At 44.5% G+C, this 21,449-nt stretch overlaps 1 protein-coding gene across 1 annotated transcript; it reads right to left on the minus strand.

The window, feature by feature from the left end:
- Window positions 1-623: 623 nt before the first annotated feature.
- On the minus strand, window positions 624-14,662 carry LOC101165555. Its single transcript, XM_004071231.4, has 9 exons — window positions 14,282-14,662; window positions 13,732-13,864; window positions 11,709-11,874; window positions 11,517-11,626; window positions 11,282-11,445; window positions 9,503-9,522; window positions 9,184-9,320; window positions 8,893-9,065; window positions 624-7,118 (listed from the first exon to the last, which is right to left on the minus strand). The coding sequence occupies exons 2-9, from the start codon at window positions 13,842-13,844 to the stop codon at window positions 2,185-2,187; spliced, it is 5,817 nt and encodes a 1,938-aa protein (XP_004071279.1). The 5' UTR covers window positions 13,845-13,864; window positions 14,282-14,662; the 3' UTR covers window positions 624-2,184.
- Window positions 14,663-21,449: the final 6,787 nt, after the last annotated feature.

Consider the following 21,449-nt stretch of genomic DNA (forward strand, 5'->3'; position numbering starts at 1 on the left):
TAGACATTTGGGATATTTTTTACTACTTTGCTTTAACTTCTCTGGTCTGGATCTTTCTAAGCGTTTATCAAAATCAGCACAGAATTGTTTTTGTCTCATTAAGAGCTAGAAACAAGATTTTTTTCCTTTTTAATGTTTTTTTTTATGTTTTAATGATTATTAATTGCTCCAACCCAAATATGAATAAAATAAGCAAATTAATTGTCAAACGAACTTAAAAAACCAAGAAGAAAAATGGGATTTTGTTATCCAGGGTTAAATTAGCTGAGCAACTAAAAAAATGGCATCCTAACTGTCACTTAGCACTAAGTTTAGTGAAATAAACCATCCAAATATTCTAAAATAGTGGGTAGAAAATGAACAGAAGTAAACAGGTAATAGTGGAAAAAAGTATGGTAGACTCAGCTTGAGATCCTATTAACCCAATTTATTCATTTGTTTTGTTTCTGTTCACTGAAAAAAACGCTTTGGGTGATGAAATAAAATAAATGTGAAAAATTGATGATGCACAGATTTAGAATAATTCCTGAAAAATATCAAATCAACTTCTTGATCTTTTTTTAATTTCATTTACAAGTATAGAGAAAAGCAACAGCTAACAAAAACTGTGATATAAACTTTAATAGTTGAAAAAATGCATCTTTAATGTTATTTTTTACACAATATAAACATTATAAACATTTACTGCTTCTTATAAATAATTGCCAACCAGAACCTATGCTTGAGACTTTTCAAGACCTAAAATGTCATCCAAATACCACTAAACACCTAAATATTCTAAACACCACTAAACCATGCGTTGCATCAATTTGAACGTATTATAAATATAATATACTTGTTTTTTATGATAACTTACACTCATGGAAATGAAATAAAAAGTCAGAGATAAAGATGCATAAAAAGAATTAAGTGTCTTTAATGTTATAGGCTACATTTATACATTTCTACAGCAGACTTCCAGTCAGACTAACAGCCAATTAAAAAAAGGAACTAGCTTCTCTGCAACACTTTAAAACTGGATAAAATTTCAAAGGTTTAAAAATTAAATACTCAATGTAAATATCATTTTGTCCCATTAAATAATAATAACAAAAACAAAATCATTGACTAGTTTCAGCAATCAACGTGAAATATAAATTACATCAAAGCACCTTTTCAAGAGTGAGAATATTAAAATAAATAATTGGCCTTTCCATTTCAAGACAGTACATGAATGTTAGTAATGTAAGGCTGTGCAGTCACACTGAACACCCTCGTCACATGACACCAACCGACAGACAGACAGAATGCAATGACGAAGAGGGGGAATCGCACTCGACCCTCACAAGCTAATAACTCCGCTCACAAGATCACCGTTTGTAACTACTGCAGGCAACAAACAAACCAAAGCTTTCTTCGGTCTATTTGGGGGAAAACAAATAAATAAGGAGGATTGTCACACTTTGGATGCAACGGAAACATTGAATATTTTCTTTATTTTGCCTTTCAGATTGTGGAAAGTGGAATGAATGTATTTCCCCCCTCTGGTCCCCAGATAACAGATGCTGAAAAGTGTCGTTCATTAAACCCATCTGCACCCAGATGACATGTCCCAGAATATCTTCTTACAGCTCAATTCGTAACACTTTTCCTGCACTGGCTTTGTCCTTTTGCACCACTACTAAAGTCCTGGGGTCGGACACGTTCTACCAACCAAAAGCATGCACGTTCTCACACAAAATTACACACAATTTGAGAAAAGAAAAAAACAAAGTATTAAAAAAAAAAACGAAGGGTCGGCGTTATCTCAACAGTTGCTTCAAAAAGTCACGAATATATCAAAGACCGAGGCACAAAGCTGCCTTTTTAAACCCCCAAAACAAGTACCAGCAAACAGCGGTGGCCGCCAAACGGCGTGGAGAAAATTCACACGACTATGTTACAGTACAGCAGAGGGGGATTTCACCTTCACCCCGTCACATACGGATGTAATGCTGAGTATTCTTCCTGCGTTTGGTTTTTCTGAGTGAACTGTAGTGGACTTCTTATTAAACCAGAAAAACACTCGGATAAACCCGCGTTACATAAAACCCTCTAGAACCATTTATACAATAACAGTCTATTGAAATAACACATTGGAAAACAGTACCGCTGGCGAAGCCCACGGTTGCTTACAAAAACATTTCTGTGGCAAACTGACGGCTGTCAGTCGGAGTACTGGAGGTCCAGGTCGACCGTACCGTCCGTCACCACCAGCCTCACCCTCTTGGGTTTTGTGGCGCCCATAGAGTGGGATGTTAGGACTGGACCGTAGTGTGACGTGGCCTGGTTTTCTCCGGGCTGGCACTGCTGCAGGTCTTTCCTGCAGTGGTCATCTTGACTCTTGAGACCTGAAAAAATACCTAAATTAGCTGCGTTGGAGAGCTGGGGTCCGCACGGCTCCAGAACCAGCCGCCCTTGAGTTCCTGAAGGCTCCATCAGGCAGTGGTAGGTGTAGTTTGTGGAGCCGAAGCCCGGATAGCCTTCAGCCCCGTCCCTGAGACCCAGAGTCAGTGAGTGGTCTCCGCTGAAGTTCAGCACGTACGGAGGACCTTGGTAGCCGTAAGGGAAAGAGGAGGACGTTGAGGACTGGCTCTTGTTTGCTGGTGCTGGCGTGGAAGGGGGTGTGCTCTGGATCACCTGGGGGCTGCTGTGCTGAGTCATGGACGAAAGCGACGACCCAAAGCTGTAATCAAAGGGGTCCTGTTGGGTGTAACACGGCTGGTTCTTCTCAGAGGTTGGCATGCTGGGCTTATCCAGCTTCAAGCTCTTCTCGTGCAGTGAGGCGTAGCTGTCTTTGCAGGGAAACACGAAGGATCTCGGCATCGCAGAGAAGTTTTTGTACGTCATGTTGGCTTCGTCTTGTTTGTCCGAAGACATCTTCCTTGCGTTGACAGGTTGTGAAATGGAAGAACTGCTTTTGTTGAAATGAAGGCTGGGCCTGCTGTGATTGTTGGAAGAACCGAACCCGTGAAGAGAGTTGATGCTCTTTTGATGACCACCAATGCCGTAGGCCTCATGGGGCTTCTCGCCAACACCTGATTTAGCAGCATGTGTCCTGGCCGTGACAGACGGGTCAGCAGCAGCCATAGTGTCTTTGCTAGGTGCGCTGTATAAGTTCTGCGTCTGGTTCCCCCCCTGAAACTTCAAAACCCTGTGGATAACCGTGGAGGACTTCTCCTGGAAACTGTATGGACTTTCGGGAGGATTGGGGTTTTTCACAGACAAAAGTTGAGGACTGAGGAATCTGTTGGACGTTTGAGGTGAAGCTCTAGCTGTGCTCGACTGACCGGTTGGGAACGACTGGGGTTTTCCCGGAATGGTCATGCGATGGAAAGGCCCGTGGCTTTTGAGGTTGGACTGGCTTTTACACTGGCTGGTGCTGGGCCGGATGCTGATGGATGGTTGGGTCAAAGTAACAGGATTTTGAGGCATAGCAGAAGACGGGGTGGAACCAAACAAACGAGGCTTGCCGGCCACAGACACAGACTGTGTTTTGAGGTCCTCTCTAGATCTCGTTGCAAGGTTTTTGCTAATAATTCGATCCTTTGTGGTCAAGTCGGAGTTTCCCACGAAGCCAAAAGTGGGATTGAGAGGGTTTCTGTCTTTAGCTGCCTCTCTGGCTTCACATTCCAAAGCGGCAGCTTCACTTTTAGAAGAAATGAGGCCCGGAAAAAACTGCAAATCCTCACTAGTGAAGTTATTTCCTGGACTGGGCGGGCCGAGGTACGGCGTTTCTGTGGTCCATGTGTCAGCCGGGCTGTGGGAGAGCGGGCTGCTAAAGGGATCGGTGGGTGGATCCAGGGAACACAGGTCTGACGGAGACGACGGCAGCATGCTCTGTGGCTGATAATACCCCTCAAAGTTCAGACACTGAAAGTCTAGGATGTCCTCACAGCAGTTGGTGAAGCTGGGCTCAGCAGAAAGCATGTTTTCTGCAGCCGCGAACAGAGGAGACTGCGACGACGGCTGGACCACAGAGTTGGAATCCGAGGAGCCGTCCGCCGGCTTCTCCAACGTCTGAGAGGAACACAAGCCCTCGGAGAGCCTGGACAGGCTGTTGTCGATTTGCTGGAGCGTGTGACTCAGGCAGGTGGGCGGGGCTTCCACAGGCGCACACCTGCGCGGTCTCTCCATTTTGTGCCTGGGTTTCCTGCCTCCGCTGTTCATCTCAGACCTATCGGCGGTTCTCTCTGCAGCAGAGGGTGGGACTTCCGTTCTACTTTCACTGACCGGCGACGAAAGCGATAATGGTGACAGAGACAGAGTGAAGGAGGGCGGTTCTGTTTTCAGCGGGGCTGCGATGCTGTTCAGTTTCTCCTCTTTGAAAGCACTGCAATCCGTGCATCCTTTAGGCTTTTTGTCTGACCCAAGACCCCTGATCTCCCTCTTAATGCAGAGTTCTGACTCACGGTCAGGCTGCAGGAGACCGTCCTTGCTGTCCACCTCCCAAATATCCTCCACTTTCCTCCGTAATTTGATTACTGGTAATGAAATATCGTCTAATTTGGACTCCAGCTTTGGTTCCAACCCACTTTCAAACAGGCAGCAATTATTTAGAAATCGATCCTCCGTTTTTGTTTCACGCCCCATCAATGGGGATGCAACACCGCCACCATTTTGGTTCTCTGTTGATCCTGAAAGCTGCTGCGATCCCGCGAACGTCTCCTTATTGGCCACTCTTCCGTTGACAGAGTCTCTCGGCCCGGTGCGTTCAGGGGATCTGGCAGGCGCTTGGCGAGCTGCAGCTGAACCGGAAACTTGTTTTCCGCTCATTTTCTCCGCCCTCCTTTTCAAGCGGTGCAACCGGTTCCGTGACTTCTTGCTGGCGTGCACATGAGCCTGAGCTGCCTCCATCTCCATGTTCAGAATGGACACAGAATCCATGATGGCTTTGAAAGGATCACACGGCACCACGTCGTCTCCTTTCTCCGCCTTTAGCGGCATGTTTTCGCTCTGCATTTCCCACACTCGGCCTCTTCTTCTCTTCAGGCGGATCTTAAAATCCAGGGTCGGTTTGGTGTCTTCAGAACTACTGTGTTCATCCACCTGCTTGTTCCCTTGACTTTCACTTCCTTCCTGCTGGGTTTCAGCTGCGTCCGCCTCCTTTGTGTTGTCGGTCTGTCGTTCCTGAGCAGCGGCGGGCTCCTTTCGCTTCTCCGATGGACCTCTTTTCGCTTTCCTCGCTAGATGTCTTCGCTGCACTCGGTTTGCTCTGGACCTAAGCACTCGTCTACTTTTGGCGGGTTTCATCTTTTTTCTTGCCGGGCCTTCTGCTCTGCACCTGACTTTGCCGTCCCTCTCCTGCGAACCCACAACGTCCTTCTGCTTTGGAGCTAAGTCCAGGTCAGGAATTTTGGGGGGAATTTGCTCACAGGCAGGATGGCGACTTTGCTCCGTGTCCACTTCCACGGAACTGCGAAACGTGCGTTTCTTCAGAGGTATGTTGGACTGCGTGTGCAGCTGCGGGTTAGTGTCTGTCTTTAGGTTGGTTGCAGCTTTTGCTAAACTTGGTGATCTGTGAGGTAGCGGGCTGGGACAGGAGGTCACTGGGTCGTCCTGCCTCTGTGGACACTGAGGCTGGAAACGTTCCTGGTTCATCGCTGCTTTAGCTGAAGCTGGCGCTTCACCCTTGCTTTGTTTGCTGTCAGCTTTTGTTTTTGCAGGTCTAAGATTTCTCTTTTGACCGCTCGCAGTCTTCCTTCTTAAGGATCGAAGACACCTGCTGCCGTTTATTTCCGTCTCTTCTAGCTCTTCCTTGACTCTTAGCGTCTCTGTGGAGACCGAGGACCTTAAACTCTCCAAAAGTACTCTCTCTTTTAGCGACTGACCTTTCCCTAAAATATCTGACAGTAAAACTTTTGCCCGTTTTATTACAACTTCCTTATTTGGACAAACTGGCTGCTCCTTGAAGTTCTGCTTGATTTGTTCCGACACCTTCGGAATCTGCTTACAAACACTTTTGATCTTATTTCCGCCACCATTGTCTTCAAAAACCGTCTCTTTTGCTTTCACGTCGCATTCATCTTTACATTGGACAACATTTGCCAGATCGTTTCTTCTTTCTCTCGGCGGTAGAGTTTCCTCTTTCTCGATGTCCTGCTGGCTCTTTTGTTTCAAAGGTTTTGTAACCGTATTGGTCCTGTTTTTGTGACAAACCTCCGTTTCCTGTAAGTTCAGTCTGTCTTTGGTCTGGATAAACGTTGCGTTCTTCTCTCCGTTCCCTTCACCCGCGCAGCGGTCAGACCTGGAACTCCGCTTTCTGCTCCGCGGTCTGGGACGCTGTTTCCTTGAACCTGAGACCACAGCCGTTTGTTTAGCGTCAGCAGCAGCCAGTGGAGTCAGCGGCACCGATAACCTGGTCAGGTTGACCGTGACGTATTGCTTCAGAGACACCGTTTGATTGTCTGCTGCCTTTTTTGACCCAACTGTGATGCTTTTACAGACCTCCATCAGGGAGGAGGACCTGACGGTTTTGTGCTCGGCAGACAGAGTTTGGTCCGCGGTGATGGTGCAGGACTCAGAACTGCTGCTCTTGTTGCTTTGACCTTCTGCGATTGCGGTCTTCTTCTCTTCCTGTGTAACTTCACAGCTGGATTTGTCAGCATTCATAGTCTGAGTTTGTGTGGTGGGCTCAACCGTACTTTTTGCTCTGGAAGAGGACCTGACGGGAGGAGTGGGCTTGCCCGCCACTTTGACGGGCTTCCTGTCCAGACCTGCTCTGTTCAGGGCCTCTCTGGTCTTCTGCTGGGATGGTCTGGAAGAGTTGAGGGTCAGAGGTTTTAACTTCAGCGCCCTGCTGCCATTCTGCTCGCCGGTGGAGTGACCTTTGAGGTTCATGTCCTCCAGTTCCTGAAGCAAAGCCCTTTCTTTGCTTTTGGGATTCTTGCAGTGAAGTAAAAAATCCACCGTGTGGCGCCGGACTCGGATACTGAGGTTCTTCAGAGTGACGTTCGACAGAGGCGGGACCGTCTGACACCGTTTGACCCGCCTTCCAGAAAGTCTCTGCTTCTCTCTCCACGTCTTGGTTTGGGTCAGTTTTCTGTTCTTCAGGGCATTTCTCCTCATCTGCTGGGTGAAGGAGTTCCTCGACGGGATGGCTACAAACAAAAGACAACAAGAAAAAAGAAGTTCAGGCATCTTTTTTAGTTTTAGTCAAACACTCAGTAGTGATGCTACCTTCACGCGCGACGCAACGCGATTCGAAATCAAATTGCTGCTCCTGTCATCTAAAAATGTGTTCTTTAACTAGACACCCCACATGTGGGAGGAGCTACCACCACATGTTTTTAGCATGATCGCTACATTGAGCAGTGTCTGCAGCATTTACCATGCATGGAAGACACAAATGACATTGAGTTATTTATTTTAAAGATGTTTTTTTCCCCCTTTGGGATTTTTGCAGCCATTGCAATTTTTTTTTTCAATTAAAGCTGGCATTACGCATGTTTCCCATAATTGTAGTAAATCTGAACATGCAAAGCCCCCTCCCACTTTCTGCTGCACACAAATAATCCCCATCACTGACCCCACCACTCCTAAAAAGTAAAAATTGAAAGAAATCACTCTCTGCATTGCTTTTCCAGACATGATCTCCATGTCTGGGTTCATTATCAGTTGCTATAGTTTTATATTGTTTTTGTTATGCGAGTTCGACTCCAGGGCACAGACACACTTTGTGATTAGTTTTCTTTTTTTTCTGACTTTTAGTGACAGTTTATATTCATTTGTAGTTAGTGTTTCTTTTTTGGCTCTTCTTCTTTTCTGTTGCGAACATGTGTTTTCTTGATAAATTATTTTAAAAAAAATCATCAAAACAGGCTTTTTTTGGGGCAGACCTACATGCTGTTACCACGGAAACGGTTGATTGTTGTTTACAAATCTTTGGTGATAAACTGACGTCTACGTTGGGTAGTTCCTCGTTCCCACCGTTCATGGGAGGCGCTTCGGCTCATGACTTGTAATATTTTTCCAAGAGGTTTCTTGAGTTTGAATCCCGAGGTTGGAGTTTTTAAATATAGAATCTTTGTACTAAAGGACAACCAACTTCTTCTTGGAAAACAAAACATTTTGAATTCCAAAAACTATAAATACTTTAAATTTGCATGTACAATGGACTTATGCCTGCTCCATTAGGGGAAATCTACAGCGCTCACTTGGCCATCAGTGAGCGTGTGGTGGCCTACAGATGACTCAACTTTGGACAATCTGTTCTCTGTTAACCCCTTACCTTAAAAGAGGGTCACACTTTTTAAAAACATTTAGGAATGTACATCAAATTTGGCTTCAATCCAAACACACTCTTAAAGAGGCCATGTCCTGTTTCCTACGTTGCCTGGACCTGCACGTCTGTATGTCAGTGTTGGATGCATAATGAGGAAATATTGCAGATAATTTTTCAAGTTTTTTGATCAAATGTGTAGAAGCTGTTTAACTTTTATATTATTTGTCACTTTATGGTTAATTTGATGTTTTTATTGTTGGCAAACCCCCACCCTGCCAATGGAATACAGTTGTGCATCAATTTTGTCCAAATAGATTAAATTAAAAGAGAAATGCGTCTTTTTTTTAATAAAAGGAGAAAAAGTTTAACTGGCAGCATTTGTCAAGCGCCTGATCCAAGCGTCTGACAGCACGTTTATTTTATTATTTATTTTTTAAACTTAAACTTTTTAACTGAAACCCAAGTGGGATTTAATGAACAGGCAGTCTTTCAGTGAGGCGGTGCTTTGAATAAAAACCTTCATAATTACATCCTCCTGTGTAATTAAGAGCTGTTATTTCTGTGGGTTGGCTGGGATTTCACAAAGCAAACAAAAGGAAATTTAATGCAAATTAAACTGCTTTTTTTTGTTGTTTTTTAAGGAGATTTACCTTTGAAGATGCCAGAGTGTAATCCAGGTGTGACTGGCCTCGCAGCAAAGTGGCCTCTCTCCCTTTGATGACGGAGGTATCGCTCCCTCAGGCGGTACTTTTGGCCCCCGGGCTCCTTTGTCTCCTCGCATTCGGGCTGTTTTCCTCTGTGTTTGAAGTGACCCTCCCCGTTCCTGAAGGACAGGAAAACATTATAAAGACAGTAACATACAAGCTGAGCTGTATTTTATGGATTAGCACTCAATGAGGGAGCCCAGTTTTAGACAAACACCCCTGACACGACGGACACACCTTTCACAGGTGCAGCATTCACACATTTCGTTGCCTTCGCCAAAAAAGCTGGCGCCGTAGTAACACGTGATCTCCTCCCCAGGCGATATGGGTCGAATCACCTCCACGCAGGCGACGTTTTTCTCACAGGGGACGAACTAGACAGGAGGAAAAGCAGCGTTAGACAAAGATGGCCCGGCCGCCTGGGAGGAAGCGTAAAAGCTGAAGAACAAAAGGAAACATCAGTCTAAAAGATATCGAGCAAGTAAACTGTGTCAGTGACGGCTAATTCTGCCTGATTTGATGTGATCTTCAATGCGTGCGCTACATTGTGCCTTACCTTGCAGTTTGGTTTGCAGTCTTCAACCCAGAAAAGGCAAAAATCAAGAAAAAAAAATAGTGCAAGTTAGTAATTCAGTCATTTCAAGACCAACATGTAGATCGGCAGCTTTTATTTATTTATTTTTTTTACACTGGATTCATTTTGCAAAAGCTCAGACTATAATCTGATTAAACCTTCAACAAAAAAAGCAGGGGGGGGGGGGGGGGGGGGGGCATTTTTCCACAGATCTTTTGTGTGACAAAACATTCAGTCCAGGTGTTTCTGCAGAGAAAAACTTTCTACCCAAAATCTGAAATTCTTCATCAAAAGCTCATGCATTTGCCGTACTATACAGTGAAAAAACTTTATTTAAACAAGTGCTGACTCTGTCACTCATTAAGTGGATTCTTTACAGTGAGGCTGTGAGAGGCAAAGAACTGAACCCTGAGGGTCACAAACATCAAGAACCGAGACTTTTAGCATCTCTGAAGGATCGATACAAACCATTTCCCACACAGGTGAGTCTTTTACCTGAAGGAATCTGTTTTCCCAGTAGACATAACATCTGTTTGGGTTCGTCTGTCACTCAACTGTCATTGTGTTGTCATTTCTTTGGATTTAGATCAGCGCCTACAGAGCAGCTTTCTGACCGAATGTTTGTGCAGCGGCATGTCAGGGACAGAGACGCCTTTGAATAAACATTTGGTATTTTTCAGTTCATTGAAGGGGGTGGGGGGGGCATTCAGTACTGCAGCTTTAATATATTGACCATAGTACAGGGGCCTATTTAGCTGATTTCCTTTAATCAAATCTCATAGGTTTTTTATTACAATCCAGCTGCCTAGAAGCCTAGAAAATAGAAAAAGCAAAGTGCCATAATACTAAAGATATTTACGAAATCTGCAACTAATTAAACAGCAAAATGGTTCAAAAAAGACAAACAAGGACATCGTGTGAAAAATAAACTCATATCTGAATGGGAGTTTATTACATAAGAAACCTGTTATTAGTTTTTTTTACATGTTCTTATGGCCTTTTTCTGTATGTCGGGAATCAGGAGCAGATGAAAAAATGCTGTTTGAAAAAGATCCTACTTGTAATTTAGAAAATATGCCTAAAGCTCTAAAGCTTTCTGCTCTGAGCTCTTAGCAACTGGGAAGGGGAGTGGGGCGGGGTTGCTTCGCCAGCAACAGTCCCTCGCACAACTCTGAGGTTAATTTCTATTAATCTCCTGCCACTCTGCAGGAATTAGAAAATGGGAAGTTTATTTGTTTGGATTAAAACAGCATAATCCTAATAATGAGGACCACTGGGAACACGTTTGAGACCCGGTCGGATTGTCTTTTGAGCGACATCTGCGCCGAGTTGTGGTCGGGACCATTGATCGAGCAGGAGCACGCCCAGAGTTTTGTCTACGTCAACAATAAGACCTTTTATAAACTGCACGCTTTCATCTGGTCCTAATTCACAATGATCTGAATAAAGAAATACTCAGAAATTCAATTTTGAGCTTCATTTTCATTCCTCCATCATCAGAAAAATGTCACAAAAACACGATAAAAACACAAGTTTTCATCGAATCTTTAAAACGGAGCAGCAGTTGGGGTGAAATCTTAATTGCGGGGGGTTTCATAAGCAAAATTATAGGCCCTCCACAGTCCTGCCAGCAACACATCAGCACCACAAAACAATTTTTACTAAGACTTAATTATTGGGGAGCAAGACTGTAATTAAAACGCCATCGATCAACGCTGGAAGTGTTCTGCTTGTGTGCGTTATGGAGGCCGGCTCACTCACCGTGGTTAAGGAAAGCTGCAGGCCCGAGCCACAGCTGAGCGCAGCGTTTGCGCGTGGAGTACATGACGCTGAAGTCATTGACCCCTGCTGTCACAAAGCAACTGTCCGCCGGACTCAGCTCTGCAATGCAGCCCAACAGGACCTCCACGCGTTCTCCTATAAACCTGCAGAGCAGCAATCACAGAGTCGGATCACTGCGGCTCAGGATCGCAGGACCGCGTGGACAGAAACTTACCAGTGCCTGGTGGATGTTATCTTTGCACCGTTCGTCTCTGAGGAGTATCTGTCGCAGGGCTCGATCTTGATGCCACTATCCAGCAGGAAGGCACTGAGGTAGCGGTAGACCTTAATGCATAACAACGCAGCAAACGCATTAGATTCTCCTTCCAGTTGCATTAACAGAAACACAAGTCCCCGTCATGCCCACATGTTGTCTCAGCAGCTCCTGTCGATGGCTTCCCAAAGCACCGAAGAAGTCGCCCGCCGGTTCTCCCACCGTCAGGGCCTCGAACGCAGCGTTGAAGTCGTGCGTGCGCTGGAACCGCAACAAGGTTTCTTTCAGGTTCCCCCATCGCCGGATCTCTGGTTGGGGACTAAATCACAAACGATTCAGAAAAAGCAAAACATAACAGCTTTTAGAAAAATTAAAAAAGGAATTTAAAACTAAACCTGGAATCACTGAAACTCCTTACGGAACCAAAGCTAAAAACAGTCATTCATAAAGTGAAAAAGTCCTGATCCTTCTCATAGGTGTGTGAAAAAATATATAAAATATTATTATTTTGCCTCACTCTGCTCAGTTTTATCTTTATTTTATGTTATGTTATGTTTTATTGTGTTTCGTCTGATTTAGTAGCTCAAGCTATGTCTCATTATATTTGATTTACTTCCATGTGTTGTAATTGTTCAATAAAAAAAGGTTTTACCTTTAAATAAAAATGTGACAACAGATGGATAAATTAAAATATGTTTTTTGTAGAAAGCTTAAGAAAAAAAAAACCTTTATTACTTGGTACTGAGTGAAATATTTGAGGGGGGGGGGGGGTTGTTTATAGCAGTTTACTTCATTTTTGACCCATTTCCAATGAAACATCATTTCAACCCTCTGATCGCAGCGCTGCATTTGCCAACCAGAGCGGCTGTTTCCGATGACCCAGCAATGACGCCTTCAGAAACCTTTCATTCATAATACAGAAAGAGGATTTCAAGAAAGCTTTTAGCTTTGGCATTTGGGATTTTAAACAAACATGACATGAGTTATGACACATAACTAACAAGGTCCTTCAAATGTCTGAAAATTGTCGAGCGAGTCTTTCATTTGAAAAGTCTGAAACGGCCACGCGGTCTTTGTTCGTTGTTCCAAAGTTGTGTTTAATGGGCCAATAGAAATCAAGGAATTCAAGCAAAAACAAACCACTGTTACGGTAATTCATCCTAACATCGTATCTGCGAGCAAGACCGAACAGTAGGTTTTGCAGAGCGTCTGTATGTGAGCCAGCAGAATGCACAGCTGCAGACAAACTAGGAATGTGACGAACAGACCGAGGTCAATTCTGATTCTGCAGGATTTGAAATGCATGATGACGTGTCATTTTGTGGTCGTTTTGACCTTCAATTTGATTTTTTTTTAAATTTATTTAAAGATTTTCTGTTATCCCTATTGTAAAACATGAAAACTAAATTTTGCAGTAAAAAAAAAGACAAATTATACTACTACGAGTTGTGTTTTATGTAAAGTTACATTGCTACCATTAAATAAGTATGATAAAATGAAACAATATCTCTAAAAAAAACAGAGAAGCTGGGGGATGGACTCATGAATCATGTTTTGGAGAACCAGAACGTTTCGACTCCTTGCCACAATTATCACTTAAGACCCACTCTGATCATCTATTTTAAAGAGTTCCGATGGGTCTTTTTCTTACAATGGTTGTTTTTAGCCAACATCAAAACACCTGTGTCATTTTCTAGGACATAGCTTCTGCAGAGCGGCTGTAGAGTTACACTCTGTCCCATCCCAACCGCGGTGTAACCAAAATAACAAACAATATCGGAGCAATCGAGTCATCCAGCTCAGACGAGGAAAAACAAAAGATGAACATGGATCTATTTGTCTGCAAGTGGATGCATCAGAATGGAGCTTGTGGGTTACCGTAGTAACTTCAACATCACACCTTTTCCAACAGCCTTTTTCCTTCTACTCCCAATTTATAACGATGTGTAAATAAATAAACCCCAAGATATGGAATTAATTTTCTTTTATACATGTCCTCCATCATGAGAAAACTGCAAAAAGAACATGTAGAAAACACTCATTTCGACAGAGTGGGTCTTTAATAAAACAAAACAAAGGTTAAAGGTCAATCTCCCATCATCCCTAAGGGGTTTATTTTTATTTATTTTAATAGCTGGATGAAAACACAGACAAAACAAAATAAAGCAGATGTTACCTGATGTTCATTTTGTGGGTGCTGAAGCCCAGAAGAGGGTCCAGCACCAAACTGGTGGCCAGGTCATCGGTCTCACACAGTTCCTTCACACTCATTCTAGTGCACCCGTCCATTGCCTCCCACCATCAGCATGCTGCAATGAATCACAGGGGTCAAAGTGACGGGCTTGAAGAAAAAAAACAACAAACTATGCATCCATCCATCATGCACAATCCAGAAATCTGCAGACATGATGATGATGCACCCAGCCGACCGCTTAGGCATTCATGTTCTGTTTTTTTTTCCTCTGGGTTCGGATGGTACCGTTTTCTCCAGAACCACAAAAGGATGCCAGAACTGTGTGTACCAATTAGCATCCATGGCCAATTAGCTTAGCATCTCGGAGGAAATGTGGGACATTATCAGCTGGAAGGGAGGAGGCTAAACATTGCGGCCGCCCTGGCGGCCTGCAGTCAGTCAGTGAGTTAACGGAATGCATCATCTATTTAGTGCATCAGGACGTTATTAGAGAGACCACCGGAACGGCGATCGGTCACACCGGTCATCCTACCTGGGAGTCTTTTTGTAGTCAACGAAAGTATCGTCAAATAACCGCAGGCAGCTCTGCTTGCTGCAGCTCCCCGTTCGCCTGGAAGGGAAAGTTAGCCTAGCCTCGCGAGCAGTTGCACTGGGCTGCTAGCTAGCCTCAGTCAGAGCTGCATCCGAAAATGGAGTCTCCTCGTCACTTCGCCTGCTTCTCGCTGCTTTACCGACGATCGCGGCTCCTAAAGCGGACTCCCGGGTCACGGTCGTGCACAACAGCACACACGATTCGAGTCGAGTAAATGTTTTCAAAGCTGCTAAGTAAGTAGCTTCGCAAGAATCCTCTAGTTGCAAAAGTTGATAAGCGACGTCCGATGCAACCAAACTGCGCGTAGCCACGCCCACTCGCAACGCTATTGGCTGAGGTTCAGGTCGATTTTGCGAACAGCGCCTGGAGTAAGATTTTCGCGCTCTGATTGGCTGGATTCCAATGCGTTTTGCCGCCCATGCGGCCTGGTTTACGCTGCTGAGCGGTTCCTCTGCGGGCTGTAGTGTGTTTATCTGCTCAACAGCTGACCTGAACACAAGGAGGCAGCCTCCGCAGGAGTCTGAAAGCTTCTCCTCCAGGCGTTTACTCCCATCCTTTGGAATGTGCTGCATTTAAATATTTACCCATTTAAGAAAGCTAAAAAAAAAACAAAAAACTAATTGTGTTTTTGGGGTTCGATTTACAGAGGGAAATTAATGTGGCACAGTCTAAAATACAAAATTTAAGAACTAATTTGGTAAGCTTGTATTGTTGTGTCATAAAACTGTTTAAAAATTGGATTTGAATATGGTTTATTTCAAGCAATCATAACAAAAATAAAACCAAAGAAGACAAACAGCAGTAATATACCAAACCTAAGATAATTAGTCATGAATGGATTGATAATAAGCATGCATTTACGTGAAAATAAATTAATTGTAATTACTCTATTCATAAATAGACAAATTAGCACTTTTGTATACGGTACATGACACATTGAAGCCAGTAAATATTAGATTTGTCAAAAGGAGTTTAATAAATTGCTTTAAAGGGAGTAGGAGGAAGCTAACTTTTATAATCCGCCCCCTAAAACTCAATATAGCAAAGCAAATAAACTAATAACCAGCCTTTAGAGCAATTTTACAGCATTTACCTGAAAGATAATCGCTTATTTGTAATATTTTCACTCTCTTTACTTAGTTAAATGGTAACACAACTGACGTCAGCCTTAATACCCCAAAATCTACAAAGTCCGTCTCACAACTGTGCAAAGTAGGGGTGTAACGATTCATTTTAACAATGATTCGAGTCATATAATGTGTGGTTGCTGATAGGATTCAGTCGATATTGGTTCATTTTGAACGATCCTATTTTTATCCGACTCACTTCCTTTTTTACGTTGGGGTAAAATAAACCGACTGTGGCTCAATCCAAATGGTCTTCTTCTTTCTCTTTCGGCTTTTCCCATCAGGGGTCGCCACAGCGAATCATCGTTTTCCACCTCACTCTGTCATGGACATCTTCTACCCTAACATTAGCCAACTTCATGTCCTCTGTTAAGACATCCATATATCTCCTTTTTGGCCGTCCTCTTGCCCTCCTGCCAGGCAGCTCCATCTCCAACATCCTTCTACCAATATATCCACTGTCCCTCCTCTGAACATGTCCAAACCATCTCAGTCTGGCTTCTCTGACTTTGTCCCTAACACAGGCAACATGAGCCGTCCCTCTGATGTACTCGTTCCTTATCCTGTCTAACCTGGTCACTCCTAAGGAGAACCTCAACATCTTCATCTCCGCTACCTCCATCTCAGCCTCTTGTCTCTGTCTCACTGCTACCGTCTCTAACCCATAGAGCAGAGCTGGTCTCACCACTGTCTTGTACACCTTTCCTTTGAGTCTTGCTGACACTCTTCTGTCACACAACACTCCTGACACTTTCTTCCAACCGCTCCAACCTGCCTGCACTCGCCTCTTCACCTCTTTTCCACACTCTCCATCACACTGAACTGTTGACCCCAAGTACTTAAACTCCTGCACCTTCTTCACCTCAGCCCCCTGTAACCTAACGCTTCTACCTTGATCCCTCTCGTTCAGACACATGTATTCTGTCTTACTACGACTGACCTTCATGCCTCTTCTTTCCAGAGCAAACCTCCACCTCTCTAGCTGTTCCTCCACCTGCTCTCTACTCTCACTGCAAATTACGATGTCATCCGCAAACATCATTGTCCAGGGAGATTGCTGTCTTACCTCGTCTGTCAGCCTGTCCATCAGCATAGCAAACAAAAAAGGACTCAAAGCTGATCCTTGGTGTAGTCCCACCTCCACCTTGAACTCCTCTGTCTGACCTACAGCACATCTCACCACCGTCATACTTCTCTCATACATGTCCTGAACTACTCTGACATACTTCTCTGCCACTCCAGACGACCTCATACAGTACCACAGCTCCTCCCTCGGCACCCTGTCATACGCCTTCTCTAAATCTACGAACACACAATGCAGCTCCTTCTGACCATCTCTGTACTTTTCCATCAACATTCTCAAAGCAAAAATGGCATCAGTGGTGCTCTTACGGGCCATGAAACCATACTGCTGCTCACAAATCTCCACCTTCTTCCTAAGCCTGGCTTCCACTACTCTTTCCCACAGCTTCATTGTGTGGCTCATCAACTTTATTCCTCTATAGTTGCTGCAGTTCTGCGTGTCACCCTTGTTCTTAAAGATCGGGACCAGAACGCTTCTCCTCCATTCCTCAGGCATCTTCTCACTCTCTACAATCCTATTGAACAACCTCGTTAAAAAATTCCACTGCTGTCTCTCCTAGGCACTTCCATACCTCCACAGGTAGGTCATCAGGACCAACGGCCTTTCCGCTCTTCATCCTTTTCAGAGCCTTCCTAACCTCATCCTTTCCAATCTCTGCTACTTCCTGCTCCACAACAACCACATCTTCCTCCCTTCTTTCCCTGTCATTTTCCTCGTTCATCAGCTCCTCAAAATACTCCTTCCATCTTTTCTGTACACTCTCCTGGGTTGTTAGCACCTTTCCATCTCTGTCCTTAATCACCCTTATCTGTTGCACGTCCTTCCCATCTCTGTCTCTCTGTCTGGCTAGCCTGTACAAGTCCTTCTCTCCTTCCTTTGTGTCTAACCTGTCATATAGCTCATCGTAAGCTTTCTGTTTGGCCTTTGCCACCTCTCTCTTCACTCTACGCTGCGCTTCCTTGTACTCCTGTCTACCTTCCTCAGTCCTTTCTACATCCCACTTCCTTTTAGCCAACCTCTTCCTCTGGACGCATTCCTGTACTTCCTCATTCAACCACCAAGTCTCTTTACCATCTTTCCTCTTTCCAGATGACACACCTAGCACCTTCCTACCTGTTTCCCTTATAATCTCTGCTGTAGTTTCCCAGTCATCTGGAAGCTCATCCTGACCACCCAGGACCTGTATCAACTTCTGCCTAAATTCCTCACAAGTTTCTTCATTCTGTAGCTTCCACCACTTGGTCTTCTTTTCTGTTTTCCCTCTCTTCTTCTTCCTGACCTCCAGAGTCATCTTACACACCACCATGCGGTGCTGTCTGGCTACACTCTCTCCTACCACCACCTTGCAGTCATTAACCTCTCTCAAATGACCTCGTCTACATAGGATGTAGTCCACCTGAGTACTCCTACCTCCACTTCTGTATGTCACTCTATGTTCCTCTCTCTTCTGGAAGTAAGTGTTGACTACCGCCATTTCCATCCTCTTTGCAAAGTCCACCACCATCTGTCCCTCCAGATTCCTTTCCTTCACACCAAACCTGCCCATCACCTCCTCATCACCTCTGTTGCCCTCACCAACATGCCCATTAAAGTCTGCTCCAATAACAACTCTCTCTCCTCTGGGGATACTCTCGATGACCTCATCCAACTCACTCCAGAATCTCTCCTTCACTTCTAACTCACAGCCAACCTGTGGTGCATACCCACTGACTACATTCACCATCACCCCTTCAATTTCTAACTTTAGGCTCATCATCCTGTCCGAGACTCTTTTCACCTCTAGAACACTGTTTACAAACTCCCCCTTCAGAATCACTCCTACCCCATTTCTCTTCCTATCAACACCATGATAGAACAGTTTGTATCCTCCTCCAATACTACGTGCCTTGCTGCCCTTCCACCTTGTCTCCTGCACACACAGTACATCTACCTTCCTTCTCTCCATCATGTCTGCCAGCTCTCTGCTTTTCCCTGTCATTGTGCCAACGTTAAGAGTCCCTATTCTCAAACCTATGTTCCTGCCTTTTCCCTTCTCTCTCTGGCCACGGGCCCTTCTGCCTCCCCTCTTTCTTCGACCAACAGTAGTCAAATTTCCACCGACACCCTGTAGGTTAACAGCATCGGTGGCGGTCGTTGTTAACCCGGGCCTCGACCGATCCGGTATGTCCAAAGTGTTGTGGATGATTCGCATGGTTATTTTGGCAATTTTTACGCCGGATGCCCTTCCTGACGCAACCCTCTCTATTTATCCGGGCTTGGGACCGGCACAGAAGTAACTGGCTTGCAACCCCTGTGGCTAGATTAAATGGTATTTTCCAAAATCTATTTATTCAATTTTGAAATGGTTTTATAATGGTATAGGCCAATTCAATTAACAACTTGCCTCAGACCGATCCATCTGGTTGGATTATAGGAACTTAAATAGTATAAACTACAAAGTCATCAATGAATCAACCATAAATTCCAAATGCTGATCTATTCTATGTTCTGGTTGGTCACAGCAGGGGCCTTATTTTCAGCTGTTTGGTCTATTTCTGTTTTTCTTGTTTTGTTTTTTTCACCAGAAGCTATGAAGGTATTAATGTTCCAAAATGGACGAGCTTGTATATTTGATTTGAGAACTTGTAATACAGAATGTGAATACTTGTGCAAAAAAAATCTGCATCTGTGTGCAAAAATCTTCTGCTGTGAACTGACAAATTTCCATCTGCATGTGTTCATTTAGAGTTACAACTTCAAATCTGTGATTACAACTGCTCAAATGTGCTTCTGCGTGTGCTTGAATCTGCTGGCGCAAATCACAAGTGCGCTACAACTGCGCTCTGAATTTTGACACATTCCTGGCGAGAAACTTGAGTCAAAACTGATCTGTGTCCGATAATGGACCTAGGGGGGGGGAGGGAGGGTTAGAGGAGGCGGAGTCAACCAATCAGAGTGCAGGTTCGGAGAAGTAGGTAAAGTTAGAAAGAGCTTCACAGAGTCGGACTTCCTGCTTCAATAACTCTTTTGATAAACGTTCAAATGTGACAGCAAGTCTCTCAATCATTTTGTAATAACACGGAGAGTGAACTACAAATGCATTTCTGAAAAAAAAAACGTTTTTTTCCAGCATTTTAATGAGAAATTATCTCTCCGTGCTTTAAATGCAGACATACAGCTAGACGGCTTCGAACGGACAGCAGGAAGATCATCTTTGTTGCAGTAGGACAACAGGGCCAGGGCTATTGAGCAGCTTTATTATAAATCATATGGATTAACATTTGAAAAAAAATGTATTAGATTAGATCAAGGCGTTCCCCGCGATGTTCCAGGCGACGGCACGGCGGAGCGTGGCTGTGACGGTCCCAGCCCACTGAGCAACGGCTGTTTCTGTGCAAGAGACAGGGCGTGCTCCACCGTCGGTCGGCGGGATCCTCGCTTCTTCTTTCCTCGGCGGAGCTCGGCGTCTGGCCGCTGAGCTCCGCGAAGGAAAGAAGAAGCGAGGATCCCGCTGACCGACGGCTGGGTCCACGACACCGCGCTACGCCCTCGTCCAGCGGGATCCTCGGCCTCTCCTTCCTCCGCGGAGCTCGGCGGCTGGCAGCGGTGTGACACCGCGCTACGCCCTCGCTCAGCGGCCAGACGCCGAGCGAGGGCGAGGCTGGGTCTGCGCGACCGCCGTGCTCCGCCGTCGGTCAGCGGGTCCTCGCATCTCCTTCATCGGCGGAGCTCCACGGCTGGCCGCTGAGCGCCGGCGTAGCGCGGTGTCACAAACCCAGTATGGTTTCTAATATATGTTTTCAAAGGTTAATTCGTATGATTTATAATAAAGATGCTCAACAGCCCTGGCCCTATTGTCCTGCTACAACAAAGATGATTTTCCTGTTGGCAGCCGTCTAGCTGCATCGCATGTCTGCATTTAAGCACGAAGAGATCATTTCTCATTAAAATGCTGGAAAAAACGTTTTTTTTCTTTAGAAATGCATTTGTAGTTCACTCTCCGTGTTAATACAAAATGATTGAGAGACTTGCTGTCACATTTGAACGTTTATCAAAAGAGTTATTGAAGCAGGAAGTCCGACTCTGTGAAGCTCTTTCTAACTTTACCTAGTTCTCAGAATCCTGCACTCTGATTGGTTGACTCCGCCTCCTCTAACCCTCCCTCCCCCCCTAGGTCCATTATCGGACACAGATCAGTTTAGACACAAGTTTCTCGCCAGGAATGAGTCAGAATTCAGAGCGCAGTTGTAGCGCACTTGTGATTTGCGCCAGCAGATTCAAACACACGCAGAAGCACATTTGAGCAGTTGTAATCACAGATTTGAAGTTGTAACTCTAAATGAACACATGCAGATGGAAATTTGTCAGTTCACAGCAGAAGATTTTTACACACAGATGCAGATTTTTTTTGCACAAGTATTCACATTCTGTATTACAAGTTCTCAAATCAAATATACAAGCTCGTCCATTTTGGAACATTAATACCTTCATAGAAGCCCCCTTGTGGGAATTGTCTTGGAAAGCAGGCCTGGCCTCCACCAGCCAGTCTCTCCTTCTGTGGACAGGTTCCAACTGGAAAACAATTCAACCCATTGCTGCTGCAATATTTAAGCTACTCCACAGATATGAAGCTGTTGTAAAAAATAAAAACTGCTCACTCTGTCATCACAAAGACTGTTTTATGTGGCTAAACAAATCAATTTAACCTTAGAGTTTGGTCATGTTAATAGACGTTTATCAAAGAGTAAATCTTTAACCTCCCTGGAGCAGCAGCTCCTCTTTAAATATAATTAAGTCGTCTGATCTCAGATGATTTATCTGTATTGATTTAGCTTTTAAAAGGATTCATTTTGCTCGAAAAAACTATTTTAAACTCTTAAAATCAACAATGATCTGGGGGGCATCCGCCTGACTTTGT

The sequence above is a fragment of the Oryzias latipes genome, chromosome 8, assembly GCF_002234675.1.
Source record: "Oryzias latipes chromosome 8, ASM223467v1".
Lineage (NCBI taxonomy): Eukaryota > Metazoa > Chordata > Actinopteri > Beloniformes > Adrianichthyidae > Oryzias > Oryzias latipes.

Excerpts from the sequence above, each read along its gene's own strand:
- LOC101165555 (XM_004071231.4), bottom strand. The coding sequence starts at position 13,844 with ATGGACGGGTGCACTAGAATGAGTGTGAAGGAACTGTGTGAGACCGAT. Across the intron at positions 11,627-11,708 it reads AGGAGCTGCTGAGACAACAT|GTCTACCGCTACCTCAGTGC; the intron begins GTGGGCATGACG and ends TTATGCATTAAG. Across the intron at positions 11,446-11,516 it reads ATAACATCCACCAGGCACTG|GTTTATAGGAGAACGCGTGG; the intron begins GTAAGTTTCTGT and ends GCTGCTCTGCAG.